The sequence below is a fragment of the Hemibagrus wyckioides genome, linkage group LG09 (assembly GCF_019097595.1).
Source record: "Hemibagrus wyckioides isolate EC202008001 linkage group LG09, SWU_Hwy_1.0, whole genome shotgun sequence".
NCBI classification, from domain to species: Eukaryota; Metazoa; Chordata; class Actinopteri; order Siluriformes; family Bagridae; genus Hemibagrus; species Hemibagrus wyckioides.
The window spans coordinates 24937753-24953156 of NC_080718.1; the positions used below are offsets into that span (position 1 = coordinate 24937753).

At 39.6% G+C, this 15404-nt stretch overlaps 1 protein-coding gene across 3 annotated transcripts in view; it reads left to right on the plus strand.

The window, feature by feature from the left end:
* Positions 1–731: 731 nt before the first annotated feature.
* Positions 732–15404, plus strand: part of xpo1b (exportin 1 (CRM1 homolog, yeast) b) — a 24312-nt gene continuing 9639 nt past the window's right edge. The window contains exons 1-21 of one of the 3 annotated variants that reach the window (XM_058399408.1): positions 739–889; positions 1007–1173; positions 3531–3663; positions 4558–4659; positions 7272–7344; positions 9403–9464; positions 9549–9593; positions 9724–9905; positions 10096–10144; positions 10287–10406; positions 10802–10930; positions 11029–11187; positions 11960–12157; positions 12382–12520; positions 12683–12864; positions 12998–13154; positions 13615–13778; positions 13903–14037; positions 14363–14546; positions 15003–15109; positions 15350–15404. The exon at positions 15350–15404 is cut by the window's right edge and continues 140 nt beyond it. In XM_058399408.1, coding sequence (XP_058255391.1) covers positions 3538–3663; positions 4558–4659; positions 7272–7344; positions 9403–9464; positions 9549–9593; positions 9724–9905; positions 10096–10144; positions 10287–10406; positions 10802–10930; positions 11029–11187; positions 11960–12157; positions 12382–12520; positions 12683–12864; positions 12998–13154; positions 13615–13778; positions 13903–14037; positions 14363–14546; positions 15003–15109; positions 15350–15404 — 2368 coding nt within the window. In that variant the 5' untranslated portion in view covers positions 739–889; positions 1007–1173; positions 3531–3537. Of the gene's footprint in view, positions 1174–3530; positions 3664–4557; positions 4660–7271; positions 7345–9402; positions 9465–9548; positions 9594–9723; positions 9906–10095; positions 10145–10286; positions 10407–10801; positions 10931–11028; positions 11188–11959; positions 12158–12381; positions 12521–12682; positions 12865–12997; positions 13155–13614; positions 13779–13902; positions 14038–14362; positions 14547–15002; positions 15110–15349 lie in introns of all 3 variants that reach the window. The other 2 variants (XM_058399409.1, XM_058399407.1) reach the window with 2 other exon arrangements.

Below are 15404 nucleotides of genomic sequence, written 5' to 3' on the forward strand. Positions count from 1 at the left end.
TAAAACAAACAAACAAAACAAAACAAGCAAGCCGAACAACATTAATGCCTGCGTTGCCTTTATTTCGTTTATAAGCAAGTTTATAAGCATATTCCGCCTGTTTAATCCGCCCGTGACCCGCGCGCGCTTGTCTCTGGAGCAGCCGGCCACGCCCCCTCGGTGGCGAGTGGAAAATTACCAGCTTACAATCAGCCCCAAATACAAGCGCTGACATCCGCTAGAGAAGGATTGATAGCCCCGATCGCCTGTACAATTAATCTCTGCTTCATTTAGATTTAGACAAGCGTTAAAACTCCTTCTCTTAAAAAAAAACAGTGCGGACCCGATAAAAGTTACTATTTAAGTTATCCAAGCGCCTGTGTTTCACCATGGCGTCGAATTCTGAAATACAACCAATCACTTAACAATCGGATGGTAGCCACGTGATAAAAAAATAAAATAAAATAAACCCTTTTCTTCATTTATTCGGCTAGAATTTAAAACTCCACTCTGCAGCGAATCCGCCTGATCTTTTTCTCTTTACAAGGGCGGAGCTGCTGGCGTCGGGGGCGCTACGCGAGAAGCGATTGAGGCTTGATTGACGTGCGCTTGCTCCTATGGGACGCCAGCGCGGGCGTCCTTGCCGTCAGCCGAGCCAATGGGGTCGCGGGAAGGGCGTGACGTTAATCCAAACTTTTTCGCGGCGCCGATGGCTGAAAACTAAACCGAGATGGAATCTCCCAGTCTGAACCGGTTTCAACCGGTTATGAGTTTGTTGCTCGTGAGGGGAAGAAGAAGGCACAGACTCACTCAGGGTCTCTCTCACTCTCTGTCTCTATCTCCTAATAATCGCTACAAAGAAAAAAAAAAAAAAAATTCCTCAAGTGAAAGACAAGATTTGTTGATCAAGGTTCGTAAAATGACTCGGGCTGAGGGGATACCTTAGCTTTGCCGTGATTGTGAAGTGCGCTGCAGTGCTCCTTATCAACTAGCTGAAGCTAGCATAACGTTTTTCTACTCATCCCAGGAGCTGTGTGAGAGAGAGAGAGAGAGAGAGAGAGAGGCTAGTCAGCGTGCTCTTAATTCATCCAGGCATCTACTGGTACTGGAGCTAGTTGAGGTGACATAAGAGGGTTTGTTTTTTAGCAACTCTGGCAGAAAAAGCAGCCCTTTTTTCAAAGGCTTGGACTTTCGGTAGGTAACTGACCTCAGTGTGGGTTGGGGGGAAATGAATTAACTAATAACTTAAAACTGTGTGTGTGTGCTTTGTGAATAAGACATTTCAAGTTTGCATGTCCTACAGAAAAATAAGATTAGTCCAGTTTGCAGGTTTAGTCACCTGCCCTTGCTTGCTAGTCATATCGCTAACGTGAGACTTAACTTAAATATGTAAGTTAAACTGCCTACTTAAGCAGCCATGTTGAAATATCTCTTCTTGACTATGTATATATATATTTTTTTGGCTATAAAAATGACAGTCAGTCTCTACTCGGGTGGAGTGATTTTTTTTTTTTTTGTTTTATGCCTGCTTTCCGTGTGTGTGTGTGTGTGTGTGTGTGTGTGTCTGTGTGTGCGCGCGCGCTGTGTGTGTGTGAGGAGCATGCTGTTGGGTGGGAGGGGTTGACCAATCCTGTACTTCTTTGCTTGGAAACATTGCACCTCACTGTTGGAGTAGAATTTATGATTATTTTTATTTAAACTAGATTAAAAACAAACAGCATAGAAGGACATTTCTATGCAAGATGCATTATTACTATTATAGGATGACTTAAAAGATTGTCTAATCTCTATTGATGAATGGGTTAGAATTTCCTTTGGTCTGTTGTTGTTGTTGTTGTTGTTGTTATTTATTTATTATTGTTTATCCTTACTATAGACTATAAGTGCTGCCTTCTAACATAGACTGCTTAAAAACTTTGACATTTTTCTATGAATGAAGGCTTATTTCCTACATGTGAGGGATTAAAATCAGCCCACAGGCTCCAGAGCAAGCATAACATTATATTCAGCTCCATTTATTATAAAAAGATAAGACTGATATTTGTTACAGGAGCATTTTTGCTTGTTTGTTTTCAGGGTTTTCATGGCTGACAAACCAATCAAGCATTTCAGCTGTGTTTCCAAAGCTTATTTTTTCCAGACAGCACGTGCGTTTCTTTGCAATCATTCCGCTGCCAAAAATCGACCCCATAAAGCTGAATTAGGATTAGGGCACTGAACTGGTTTGTTGAAATAGTCTCAGTGCACGGACAGCTGATTGGCAAGCGTGCCCGGTTGCGTCATGCGCTACTTGACGACATGCCGAGGAAGGTTTCGGATTCAGTCTCATGGCCACGCCTATCCGTGACAGATGTAAACAGTGAGGCGTCAACCAAAAGGGATGTTCTCACGTGCTCTCATTGAGAAAATAAAGATCAGACAATAAAGACTGGGCTTCAGACACGCACCAGAAGCCTTCCCTGTGAACCTTCCATGTGCCAGGAAACAGTTTGAAAATGTCGATCTTTGTTTCATCTTTTTCGTCGTCCGCCGAGTGCTGCATCTTGTTTTTAAATTATTGACGATATGTATCACATGTCCAGCACAGAATGTAGTGCTTTTTATATCCACATGTCTACGAGCAGTAACCAGATCAGCGGGCCATTGCTGGAGGTTCATAACATAGTTACATGGAGGTTGTTTAATATGAGATTAAGCTGAGTACAAATGTTAGTGTAATGTAAGACTCCAGTAGGGTAGAGCGATTATAATATTAGAGTATCGGTATCATGATGAATTATCTCATCGTACACTTTTCCAAACATCATAAAAGTAAAAATGTTACAGAAATAAATAGCAGTGATGAACTGATCAGAGGTCATTTGTTTGTTTACGATGTATTGATTTGATTATAGTAGCTTTTTAATCCTTAATTTAATTAAGTTAATTTAATCCTTAAGTTAATTCAAGTGTTGATATATTTTATTATATCATGCTTGTCTTAAATCAGTTCTTCTGCTCCGAACGCCGTGTCAAAACTCATGATGGAGTTATATGCATATAATATTAATGATCAACATAAAATGCATACGTATTTTTGTAGTCTTACTTCTAAGGTTCGAGTTAATGTTGGGAAGAGAAGGTTTTAATTGTTGATAGTTCGCCTGAACATTCAGGATAGTCAAGTCATTCCTTGACACATGTGATTATGTTTTATATTCATGGTGTTTGTGTTTATCAGCTTTGCATGCTATTATATACGATCACAGTAACCATGTCAGTCTTTGGTGTATGGTTGGCTTTTACATTATTATTATTTTATTTATTATTTATTTTTTTAAAGAAAGGACAGGAATCCAACTTAGCCTTCAATCTTTATTTAACAGTATAATTGCTGTATTGTTTGTTTTGGAGGAAATGTGTATTCATTACTTTTCTGTCCCATGTATCCTACATTGAGAAATTTTGTATGTACAAGTCTTTTTGTATGAGGAAACTGTTTCGCATGACTTTGCCCTGTTGGGTGCTTACTGCCCCGAAAAGGCCTCATCAGCCCTCCCCTGTCCCTACAGAGCTCTAATGCCAGCAGTTATGGCACTGTTGGCCGACCACGCAGCCAGACAGCTGCTGGACTTCAACCAGAAACTGGACATTAATCTCCTGGATAATGTGGTTAACTGCTTGTACCATGGAGTGGGACCACAGGTAAGAATTCAAACCTCGCTCTGTGGTGTAGCATTGTCAGGGTTTATCTTTTAAACTGGTAAGGAATGTTTATTTATTTTTGCTTTTAAATACTTTTTTGTTGTGTTATAGAGGACCTCTGTAGAAACGGGGGAAAGTCTGTAATGCAATTTGAACCCTAGATGTTTGGGAAGTTCTGTACTAACTGCAGAGCAGCTTTATATTCCTGTAGTTCTTTTGCTAGTTATTTGAGCTTCTGTTTATTTTCTGTCAGCAGTGTCAGGTTTTATCCCTCAGGTTTCTGTGGTGATGTGAAAGCTGCAATTTTGCATTTCATTAAATTTTTTAGAGCCTTCTTTTGCAATGGATAACCACTGCCTCTATTTAGTTTACACTGCACACCAAGCAGTGTTTAGTAAACAGTGCGATGTACTGAAAACCACAAGCTTTCTATCCATTTTTGCACACCAATTGGTATATCTCAGATTTCTGTGTACATTAAAAGTATGTACACACACCTGACCATCACAATGTTGTGTGGTTCTTTCCCAAGCTGTTATCATGACATCTGAAGCACATGATGTGCTGTAGCATTACATCTCTCCTTTACTGAAACTGGGAGGCCCTAGCGTAACACTGTCCCTGTGCACATAACAAGCACCTCAACCAAACTGAACACCTTTGGGATGATCTGTGACGCAGACTGAACCCCAGACCTCCTCATCTGACATCAGTGTCTGATCTTAATAATACACTTCTAGGAGAATGAACACCAACCCATGCTCCAAAATCTTGTTGAAAGCCTTCAAGGAAGAGTGAAGCATATTATAACAGCAAAGAGAACTGGTCATGAACTCAGCATCTCAAGTGACGAGTGTCACTCTGTAATATTTATTTATTTATTTTATATTTTAGCAAAGAATGGCCCAGGAGGTCCTCACTCATTTAAAGGAGCACCCGGATGCCTGGACCCGAGTGGACACCATCCTGGAATTCTCCCAGAACATGAACACCAAAGTAAGCCTACACTCTCAGCCAATCTCCTAGAGTCAACTGGGCTGATGTTCACAAGCCATCTCGTTGGAGGAGCACTGATCATCCCGGGTTGTAGTAATCGGCATGTCCTACATCAGTGCTCTTACTCTGAGATGCTTTGTGAGCAAAGGCCCTGACTTCCCGGCTTTGAGGAAGCTGTGACATCATGTCACTAATTGATACGCATATTTGGGGAACCCCATGTAATTTGTTGAACCGCGTTCCAATGCGGATATCTCAGTGTTTTGTTTTTTTTTTTTTTTGTTTTTTTTGGTCTTAGCTTGTACTACAGCCTAGGTAACCTAACCTAATTTCGTCTCCGTTTTATCGAGATGATTAAATATTGACTGAAATTCTTTGTTACCTCCCAACACCTGTGAGTCCAATTACCTTTCCCCGCCCCACATAAGCAAATAAATGTTATAATTAGATGTATATTATGTGAATGTCCCGCAGTGAGACACCTTGCCCTCTTTGCTTTTCAGGTTTAGCTTTAGGTTTTAGATTTTATATCTCAGAGCTCTCTCTCTCCCTCAGTAAACTCTTGATCCTTTATTTGGTGAAAATATAAATTAACTCGATCACGAACGTTTAAATCTTACAGCGCAGTAATATAAAGTCACCATGCACACGTTTACCTGGTTGTAAAACTCAGAGCTAATCTTTAGACAGCTGTCCTTCCTGTTTAGCTGATCCTAATTGGAGCTTTGTTTTACTCAGCAGTTGTTGGGATGGAGTTTATTCCCCTATTGTGCATCAGACTTCCTTAAACTACTGGTGACAGTTTGCCTTTATTCATTTTGTACTGGGCTTGCTGTAGGTGTGCTCTTAACCCTTGGTCATTATTACTAATGTTTGGAGTGGATTTGACAACTAAATTAATAATTTCATAATATGCTGCCCAAAAAAAAGAGAGAGAAAACGTTCACTTCTCTCACAAGAATTTTCCCTTTCAAAATCATACTTGAAGAATTTGAAATGTGTCGGGTAAATCACTTGTTCATTCGGCTTCTCCCTATTTCTTATTAAACAATGAACAAAGAGAAAACCACAAAAAGAATTTCTTAAATGAATTTGTTCATATTTGATCATTAATGCCAATGTTCCATTATGTTGATTGCTTGTAATAGGAAGAAAATGGGTGTGTCTTCCTGTGCACCTTGACACAGCTAGGCTTTGGGCGGCAGGCCTCCACAAGGTCTACCTTTTCATTCCCTTATACTTAATTCTGCTCTGCATCCGTTTTCATTGCATTTGCTTCTTCTCATCTGGAGGAGGGAGAGCTAAGCGTAAGATGAGTAAAGATGCTGATCCAGGAGCAGTTCCTCCTCCTCCTGTATCTTTGTGTTCATTAGGAGAAACTGATCTTAGGTCAGCACTCTTTCTCTCTTTTGTAGAAATAATAAATAATCAGTGGTCCTAGGCAGGTATTACATTTTACGTATATTTGTATAGGAATAGGGCAACTAGGTATTTCAGCTGTAGAGCTCATTCTGACCTTCTTTCTTAGATTTGATTTTCTTTTCCCTTTGTTTTTTGTTCATAACATCAGCAGTTAAGTCATTGCAGAATCACAGCTTCAACATTAATCACATAGCACAGTGATTTATTTAGTATTATTCTTTTTTTAACTAAACCTGTCTCACTTTGAATTAAAGGTGGAGATCGGGCCAGGGGTTTGGGGATAACTGAACTTGCGTTGAGTTGAGTTTTTGTGTGCCGATTTCACCTTTAATCACATCCCTTCACTTTTACGAAGCCTCTGTTGTATGTTCACTTCTCTCATCTCTTTCTTTCTCTTTCACCCACTTCATTCTTCGTTCTGATTAAAAACGATTGATCCCTGCAGCTGAAATACTGTCGGCCCCAAATACTCCGATACCAGTAACACAACCACTAACGAATTCTCATGTTTTTAGTAATGTTAAAAAAGCACTTTAGACAAAAAATGTAACCGGACCTGTAGCTTGTTTTGCTGTTCCCAGACGGCACACCAGTCAAATGAAAACAGCAGGCGCAAATACTTTATTGATACTGAATTTTTAACATGTGTATGGAACGAGCTGCTGATATGTTGTCGAAACGTGTTAAAAATATTGCTTGCCGTCTCACGTTTTGAGAATTTATTGTTAAATACCTTTTAAAAATAATTGTGCAGTCTCAGATTTTTTTTGTTGCAGATGTAGCTAGCTGTTTGCCAATAGTGATTTATTTTTTCTCTCTCCTGTTTTTGACTTTCTGGTGTGAAACTGGCCGAAACAGCAAAACCTTGTACAAGCTTTCGAGGATAGAGGAAGTTATGATTCTCTAGATAATTTACAGCAAAACTATGAATTAACACAGTGAATCAAACCTGCATGAAAGACTATGTTCAGTCTGATTGTATGGTGCTTTTTTTTTTTTTTTTTTTTTTTTTATAATAATAATAAATAAAGACAGATTTTAATATGTATTCAGGCAGTGATGATTTTCTGTCACGTTTTGAGTCACAATTTTGGGAAAAAAATAAAATAAACACAGCTCATGTTATAAACTGGCTAAACTAGTTAAAAGCTGAAATTCTTAATGTTTGCTTTGTTTCTTTGGCATTTCAGTACTATGCTCTGCAGATTCTGGAAACAGTTATTAAAACAAGATGGAAGATTCTGCCCAGAAATCAGTGTGAAGGTAAGTTTTCATTTCCAGCCCACCTGGGCGGTGCTGAACTCCTGAAAATGTGACACTATTTTTCCTTGTCACTAAGGTGCAACCACCATGGGTACATCTCTTGCATATTTATTATAGATTGATTACCTGGAAATTCAAGTATAATTTGAAGCACATTATTGGACCTCAAGGACCACTAGTCTACTTTTGAAGGTACGCTATATTGCCAAAAGTTTTGGGACACCCAAATTCAGGGGTTGGGCTTGGCCCCTTAGTTCCAGTGAAAGGAACTCTTAATGTTTCAGCATACCAAGACATTTTGGACAATTTCATGCTCGCAACTTTGTGGGAACAGTTTGGGGATGACGCCTTCCTGTTCCAACATGACTGTGCACCAGTGCACAAAGCAAGGTCCATAAAGACATGGATGAGTGAGTTTGGTGTAGAGGATCTTCACTGGCCTGCACAGAGTCCTGACCTCAACCAGATAGAACACCTTTGGAATGAAATAGAGGGCAGGCTGCGAGCCAGGCCTTCTCGTCCAACATCAGTGCCTGACCTCACAAACGCACTTCTTCTAGAGGAATGGTCAAAGATTCCCATAAACGCACTCCTAAACCTTGTGGAAAGCCTTCCCAGAAGAGCTGAAGCTGTTATAGCTGCAAAGGGTGGACCGACTCCATATTACATTCATGTGCATGTAAAGGAAGATGTCCCAAATCTCTTGGCCATATAGTGTACTACATCTTAGGAAAAAGTAGCGCCTTAGTGAAAGTTTGGAACGGTGCAGGTTGTTACCTTTTATTTCTAAAAGTGGCTGAGTCTGGCTCAGTGTCTGTGTTTGTATGTTCTTAATCACTCCTAGGAACATCTCACAGTGGACCTGAACGTGCACCAGTGTTAACTAATCCTGAGCTTAGTGTGTGACTGTTTTGCACATGCTCTAGTGTTGTCTTTGCTCCAGCTCACCTGATTGAGTTCAGCAGCTCATTATCACGTCCTTTGAGAAGGAAAAAAGCAGTGAACCATGCAGGTGTACAGTGGTGGCAAAACAGATTCTCAGAACAAATCTTAACATGATATTTTGACAGAATTTTGCAATGATCAGGGTTAAATCATTATTAATTGAGAATTATCAATATATCGATTTCTATATCATCACAGAAGTTTAACGTTTTCATGAATGATGTTTATCAATCTATGGGTGCCTCTAACCTGTTATGTGGGTCCTCGGTTATAGTTTGTGTGTGTAATCGGTGCAGAATGCAAATCCAGAAGCTGAATAAGTAAAAAGGTTCTACCTCTAAGGAAGTAAGCTAAAATGGTCAGCACCAAGGTTTTCGAATGATGGAAAGACGTATTCCAGACGTATGTCTAATGATCTATTCACGTTAGCGTCTGTTAAATTTGTCATCTGTAATCTGTGTATGCTCCGCTTGTCCCCTTAAGTGATCTATTTAGATGCAGATGACCTTATAAACCTTGCTTTATATTTAACAGTTTAATTTGCATTGTTTAGAGGGTTGTCATGTTCACTCCTCCAGTAATTAAAACAGAAAAATGCAAAATGAAACCACACATGCAATGCAAAGTGATTGGCATGAAATGGAAAGTGCCGAGCCCATATGGTTTCTTTTGAGGTAATCTCTGAAACCTAGTTGGCATCTTTAGGAACACAAGGATGCATGCAATTAAGACATATTTATAAATCTGTTCTCTTTTTGTGCATTGCAGCGATATTGGCTAAATCTGCGTAAAGCAAGTCTTTGGAGGCTTTATTTTTTTCTCTCAAATAGTTCAAAGCTATAGACATCCATGGACAAATGTAAATACTGCAGGATGACGCATTATTACCCAGATGCTATTTATCTCACCGCTACATTAGCAGGCCGAGGTTGACTCAGGCTTTAGTTAGGACCGGAATTCTCAATTCGGTACTCATTAAATTTCAAGCCAATTCTAAGGCATTGAGCTGGTTGTGGAGATGAACAGTGTCAAATAATAGAGCGATATAAATATTGCATGATTGTCATAAAATACATGAAACACAGCGATTCTTTCTCTTCTGTTTGTATGCAGGAATTAAAAAATATGTTGTGGGCCTCATTATCAAGACATCTTCTGATGCAGCCAGTGTGGAGGTATGTGTGGCATCTAAATATATTTTGGAGCAATTCTAAAATTCTGTATAGAGAGCTTATGGGTGTTTTTGTGTTTTCCTGCAGAAGGAGAAGGTGTATATTGGAAAACTCAACATGATCTTAGTTCAGGTAAGATCGACTGAAAGCTCTTTTAATGATGTAAGTTTTTACATTTTTCAAGGGATGAGCATTTAGATGTTTAAAAATCATTGTCTGGGGTTTCCCCCTCATTGCACACCTTTATATTCCTGTTGTATAGATCCTGAAGCAGGAGTGGCCCAAGCACTGGCCCACTTTTATCAGTGACATTGTGGGGGCGAGCCGCACCAGTGAGAGCCTCTGCCAGAACAACATGATTATCCTGAAGCTGCTCAGTGAGGAGGTGTTCGATTTCTCCAGTGGACAGATGACCCAGGTCAAAGCCAAGCATCTGAAGGACAGGTGAGACTCCTGCAGTAGTCGTAAATTAGCTAATGTGAGTGATGGATTTGAGTGGGTACTGTAGAACTTAAGTTATGTTTGAGATTTTGGCTGTCTTAGAGATGAAGAATAAGAAATATGGGCAGAGCATGGGGTTACTAGGATTGTCACTGAGATTATAATGATGTTTTTTGCTTTTGTTTTTCTCTAGTATGTGTAATGAGTTCTCGCAGATCTTTCAGCTCTGCCAATTTGTCATGGTGAGTGCAGGCTTTATTAACACATGCAATCTTTTGCAATCTCATTCAAACGTTTCAGAGAATACAAACAAAGCTTTCAGTCATCGAAATGAAAATGTAATAATCGCTAAAGTTTGATTCCATCATTCTTACTATCTGTTAGGAAAACTCCCAGAATGCTCCTTTGGTACACGCCACCTTAGAAACGCTGCTCCGGTTTTTGAATTGGATCCCACTGGGCTACATCTTTGAGACCAAACTCATCAGCACTCTAGTGTACAAGGTGAGACCTGCGCACTTCTCAGCACTTTACATTAGGACATGCCATCCCTAATCAGCCAGCTCACACCTGCTGTATTTACGTCTTTATGTTTTAGTATTATATTATGTGTTTGTCCACATGTATGATTTAGGTGTGAGCTGAAAATCAAGGATTTGAATTTAAGAAACAAATATCTGTATATTAGATAGATTTGTTGCTGCAATAATAAGTTTCATGAAATTTAAAACATGAAATCTCTAGAAAATGTTGCAAATGGTTTTTATGCAGTATTCATCATTTTAGTTTCATAAGATCTGTGCAATGTCTAATTTTGTTCTTCTCTCTCTCTCTCTCTCTCTCTCTCTCTCTCTCTCTCTCTCTCTCTCTCTCTCTATTTTTCTCTCTCCTTTCAATAGTTCTTGAATGTTCCAATGTTTCGGAATGTGACGCTGAAGTGTTTGACTGAGATCGCCGGTGTGAGCGTGAGCCAGTATGAGGAGCAGTTCGTCACGCTCTTCACTCTCACCATGATGCAACTCAAGCAGGTAGCAAAATGCAACCAGGCTCAGCAAAGCAGCTGATTGCGTGCAGCTCGTAATGTGATACTGGTTGAGGTTAACTCCTTCACCGCTTTGCTTTGTAGATGCTTCCTCTAAACACGAATATCCGTCTGGCGTACGCAAACGGGAAGGACGACGAGCAGAACTTCATCCAGAACCTGAGCCTGTTCCTCTGCACCTTCCTCAAAGAGCATGGCCAGCTCATAGAGAAAAGACTCAACCTGCGTGAGACCCTCATGGAGGTACACAGCCACACACACAACCCTCAGATCCTTGGTTTCCACATGTGCACCTCCAGTGATCATAATCAATATTCAGTAAAAAATAATTATAAACTTAAAATGATAAAATAAAAAACCTTTGTTTCTATATAAAGTAGATTGGTACCATGAATTAGAAAGGGGGTGGATAATCTGTTTAATAATCCATTAAATACGTTAATTGTCATGACGTTAACCTTTGACCTCAAATTAGTGCATGTTCCTGCTGATCCACATGGCCACTGCCAAGAACCGTCTCGTGATGAGTCAAAGTTCATGTTGAAGAATTTAGAAGGTTTAAGAATATAATTCAAGATTTTGAATATTTTGTCAGAGTGGAGTAGGACACTAAGTATTCTTCTCCTGTATTAATTTAGTTAAGATTTTTGCTATTTAATATTTACGTAATAAAGTAGTGTGACTGAAATGTCTTCAAAACGCTGAATTGGAGCTGAATAATTAATCGTTAATTCACAAACACGATCTTACGAATCCTAATTTTCTACAATTCATCTGTATTGTTTTTATTGAAAGGAGTTGAGTGTAATTCATACATAAGCTTAATTGTATTACTACAAGAGACAAATAAGACACACCTCTTCAATCATGATCTCTTCTAAGCAAAGAATTTGTGATGGTTTACACTGAACTGCTATTAAGAATGCTAAGTGTTAATTAAGTTAGATGAAGTTGCTTTGAAATCTGCAAATGAAATAAATTTCTTTAAATAAACATAATTGAATGTGATCTCAAGGCTCTGCATTACATGCTGCTGGTGTCTGAGGTGGAGGAGACTGAGATCTTTAAGATCTGCCTGGAGTACTGGAACCACCTGGCAGCAGAGTTGTACAGAGAGAGTCCATTCAGCACCTCCACCTCCCCACTGCTCTCTGGCAGTCAGCATTTTGATGTTCCACCTCGCAGGCAGCTCTATCTACCTGTACTCTCCAAGGTGAGGATTCTTCTTACACGATTGCTGAAAAATCTTGACACACATGCACTTGTGATGCATATTGTATTGCATATGTGTAGGATTTCTTACAAAGTGTAAGCAAAATATGTCACATTTAAAGAACACTTTTAAATGCATTACATTACGCACACACACAACCATGAAACCAATCCCCCACACACAGTATTTGCAGTATTAAGAATTTGTATGTGTGCATGTTTCAGGTGCGTCTGCTGATGGTGAGCCGCATGGCGAAACCGGAGGAGGTGCTGGTGGTGGAAAACGACCAGGGTGAGGTGGTGCGAGAGTTCATGAAGGACACCGACTCCATCAACCTATACAAGAACATGAGAGAGACTCTTGGTAACAATACACACACACTGTACACACTTTGTAAATTTAGCCCAAATTGTTGTATTGCAAAAGCTTTTTGTTTGTATCTTTTTCGCTGCACTGGGCGCTGTCCTAATTTTATCTTTTTCTTTGTTGTTTGTTCTCTCTCTCACTCTCTCTCACTCTGTGTAGTGTATCTGACTCATCTGGATTATGCAGATACAGAGAGGATCATGACAGAAAAACTTCATAACCAGGTGAATGGGACAGAGTGGTCCTGGAAAAACCTGAACACACTCTGCTGGGCCATCGGCTCCATCAGTGGAGCCATGCACGAGGAGGATGAGAAGCGATTCCTTGTCACTGTCATCAAGGTGTTTAATTGTAACAGTTCATTATTTTCGCATACTTGAGTCTTGCCTCCCAAATGAAAGTTTGTTATGCTCATGCGTTTCTGTTCATCAGTGTCAATCTAAAAATAAAGCAAATTTTGTGTATCTGCATTAGGACTTGTTAGGATTGTGTGAGCAGAAGCGAGGAAAGGATAACAAGGCCATCATTGCCTCAAACATTATGTACATCGTTGGCCAGTACCCACGATTCTTGCGTGCACATTGGAAGTTCCTCAAGACTGTAGTCAACAAACTGTTTGAGTTCATGCATGGTGAGTTACGCAATGTGATTTTATGAAGCACAGATTTGAATGTTTGCCTGTTTTGTATATTATTAAAACTTAAGGCTGAAGGGGATACTTCAAGAACATTTCCAAGGCATTCAAATACAGTAGAAGTGACTCATGGTTTATGGCTCATCTAGTTTAGGAGGGTAAAATACTTTAAAATATAACGTATATTACTATAATTAAATTAAATTTATTTTTGAAAGGTGCCCACAAATAAAATGTATTATTATTATTATATTAATTAGAAAAACTCTAGAAATACACTGTCCAAACAGGAAAACAAAAATTCAATTATATATATAATCTTATGACTGCTATGTGCTGTAACATTAATTAAAATGGTTGTAATGTTAACAATTATGTATGAATTACTAATCCTAGATCTGTTCTGCTCATCTATTCTCATGTTAGAATACTCAACGTTTCTCCTTTCTGACTTTAGAAACCCATGATGGGGTGCAAGACATGGCATGTGACACGTTCATAAAAATTGCACAGAAGTGCAGGAGGCATTTTGTGCAGGTGCAGGTCGGAGAGGTCATGCCCTTCATTGATGAGATCCTTAACAATATCAACACCATCATCTGTGACCTACAGCCACAGCAGGTTCGATTCGGCTCAAAAGCTAAAATCTCTTTCTATCGGATCTGAATCCAGCTGTGGTCTATATTCTGTGGTTAGATATGAGACTGAAAACCGGTATAAATTTATTGCTTTTCTGCCTCTGTAGGTGCATACGTTTTATGAGGCAGTGGGTTACATGATTGGTGCTCAGACAGACCAGGCTGTACAAGAGCACCTGATAGAGAAATACATGCTGCTACCCAACCAGGTGTGGGACAGCATCATCCAACAGGCCACCAAGGTAAGACATTTGTGTCCTCACATGACAGCAAATATTCAAAATGCCATATTATGATGCAGATCTTCAAACAGCTAGTTTAATTCATTTTACACAGACCGATTTCTCTTGCCAATTGTAACCCAGGTCTAAACAAATCATACATTTATTAGCTTGCCCAATAGAAATGCAGAAAACTTCCCAAGGTCTGTTTTGGTTGTTGGACTAATATAAATTGTACTTACTGGTAGAGTGACTAATGTGTGCAGTGCAGCAGGTGGAGGACTTCAGAAACTTGTATGTGGGTACTATTAGAGCTCTAACTGTGCTTTCTGCTTTTGTTGCTCAGAATGTGGATATCCTGAAGGACCCAGAGACTGTGAAACAGCTGGGAAGCATCCTGAAGACCAATGTAAGGGCATGCAAGGCTGTGGGTCACCCGTTCGTCATTCAGCTGGGACGGATCTACCTGGATATGCTCAATGTTTACAAGTGCCTGAGTGAGAACATCTCTGCAGCTATCCAGACCAACGGTAAGCATAGGAGAGATTATTTTAAGTATGAATTAATAAAATGGCTTAGTTTACTCCAAATTAGCTATATTGCTTTCAGATTACTTTTTTTTAAATCACTGATTACTTAAAATATTTAATTCATTCATGGCATTTAGTTATTTAATAAATTATTCAATTAATGGTTCACTTTCCCCTCCTCCCCCATTTTGTGAGCGAAACTGAAAAAAACAGTAAGTCTTGCCAGTAGCATTGTTTGTAAGATTGAAATGAAGCGATATGACCTTGTGCTATAACCTGTGCCTGGTGCTTAATGTACTTTTACTGCTACATGAAGCACTTGAATATAACCTTGAGGCCACAGACAGCCAGTCCTCTGTTCATAAGGAAAAATTCTGTGTATATTTTACTTTATACTGTGCTTCTTTTTGTGATCATGCTTGTGTGTGACGTTTTTATGGATATGGATGTGCACAGGTGAGATGGTGACTAAACAGCCTCTAATCAGGAGCATGCGCACTGTGAAGAGAGAAACTCTTAAACTCATCTCAGGCTGGGTCAGCCGTTCCAACGACCCACAGATGGTAGGATGCACACACACACACACACACAGCCCACTTTATTCCTTCATTATTTCTGGGCACACTTCTGATCAATACACCACCTTTTAATATATGTGTCACATGTTTGTTCTAACAAAGCCGTACCTAATTCAGGTGTAAGTAGCTCTCAACCTGTTAAGATAATCTGTGGCCACAAACGCACACTGTCTCTCCCCCATTCTTTTGCTCATCCTTTAAGCCTCTGTGCATGTGTGTTCTCAGGTCGGGGAGAACTTTGTTCCACCTTTGCTGGACGCCGTCCTGATAGATTACCAGA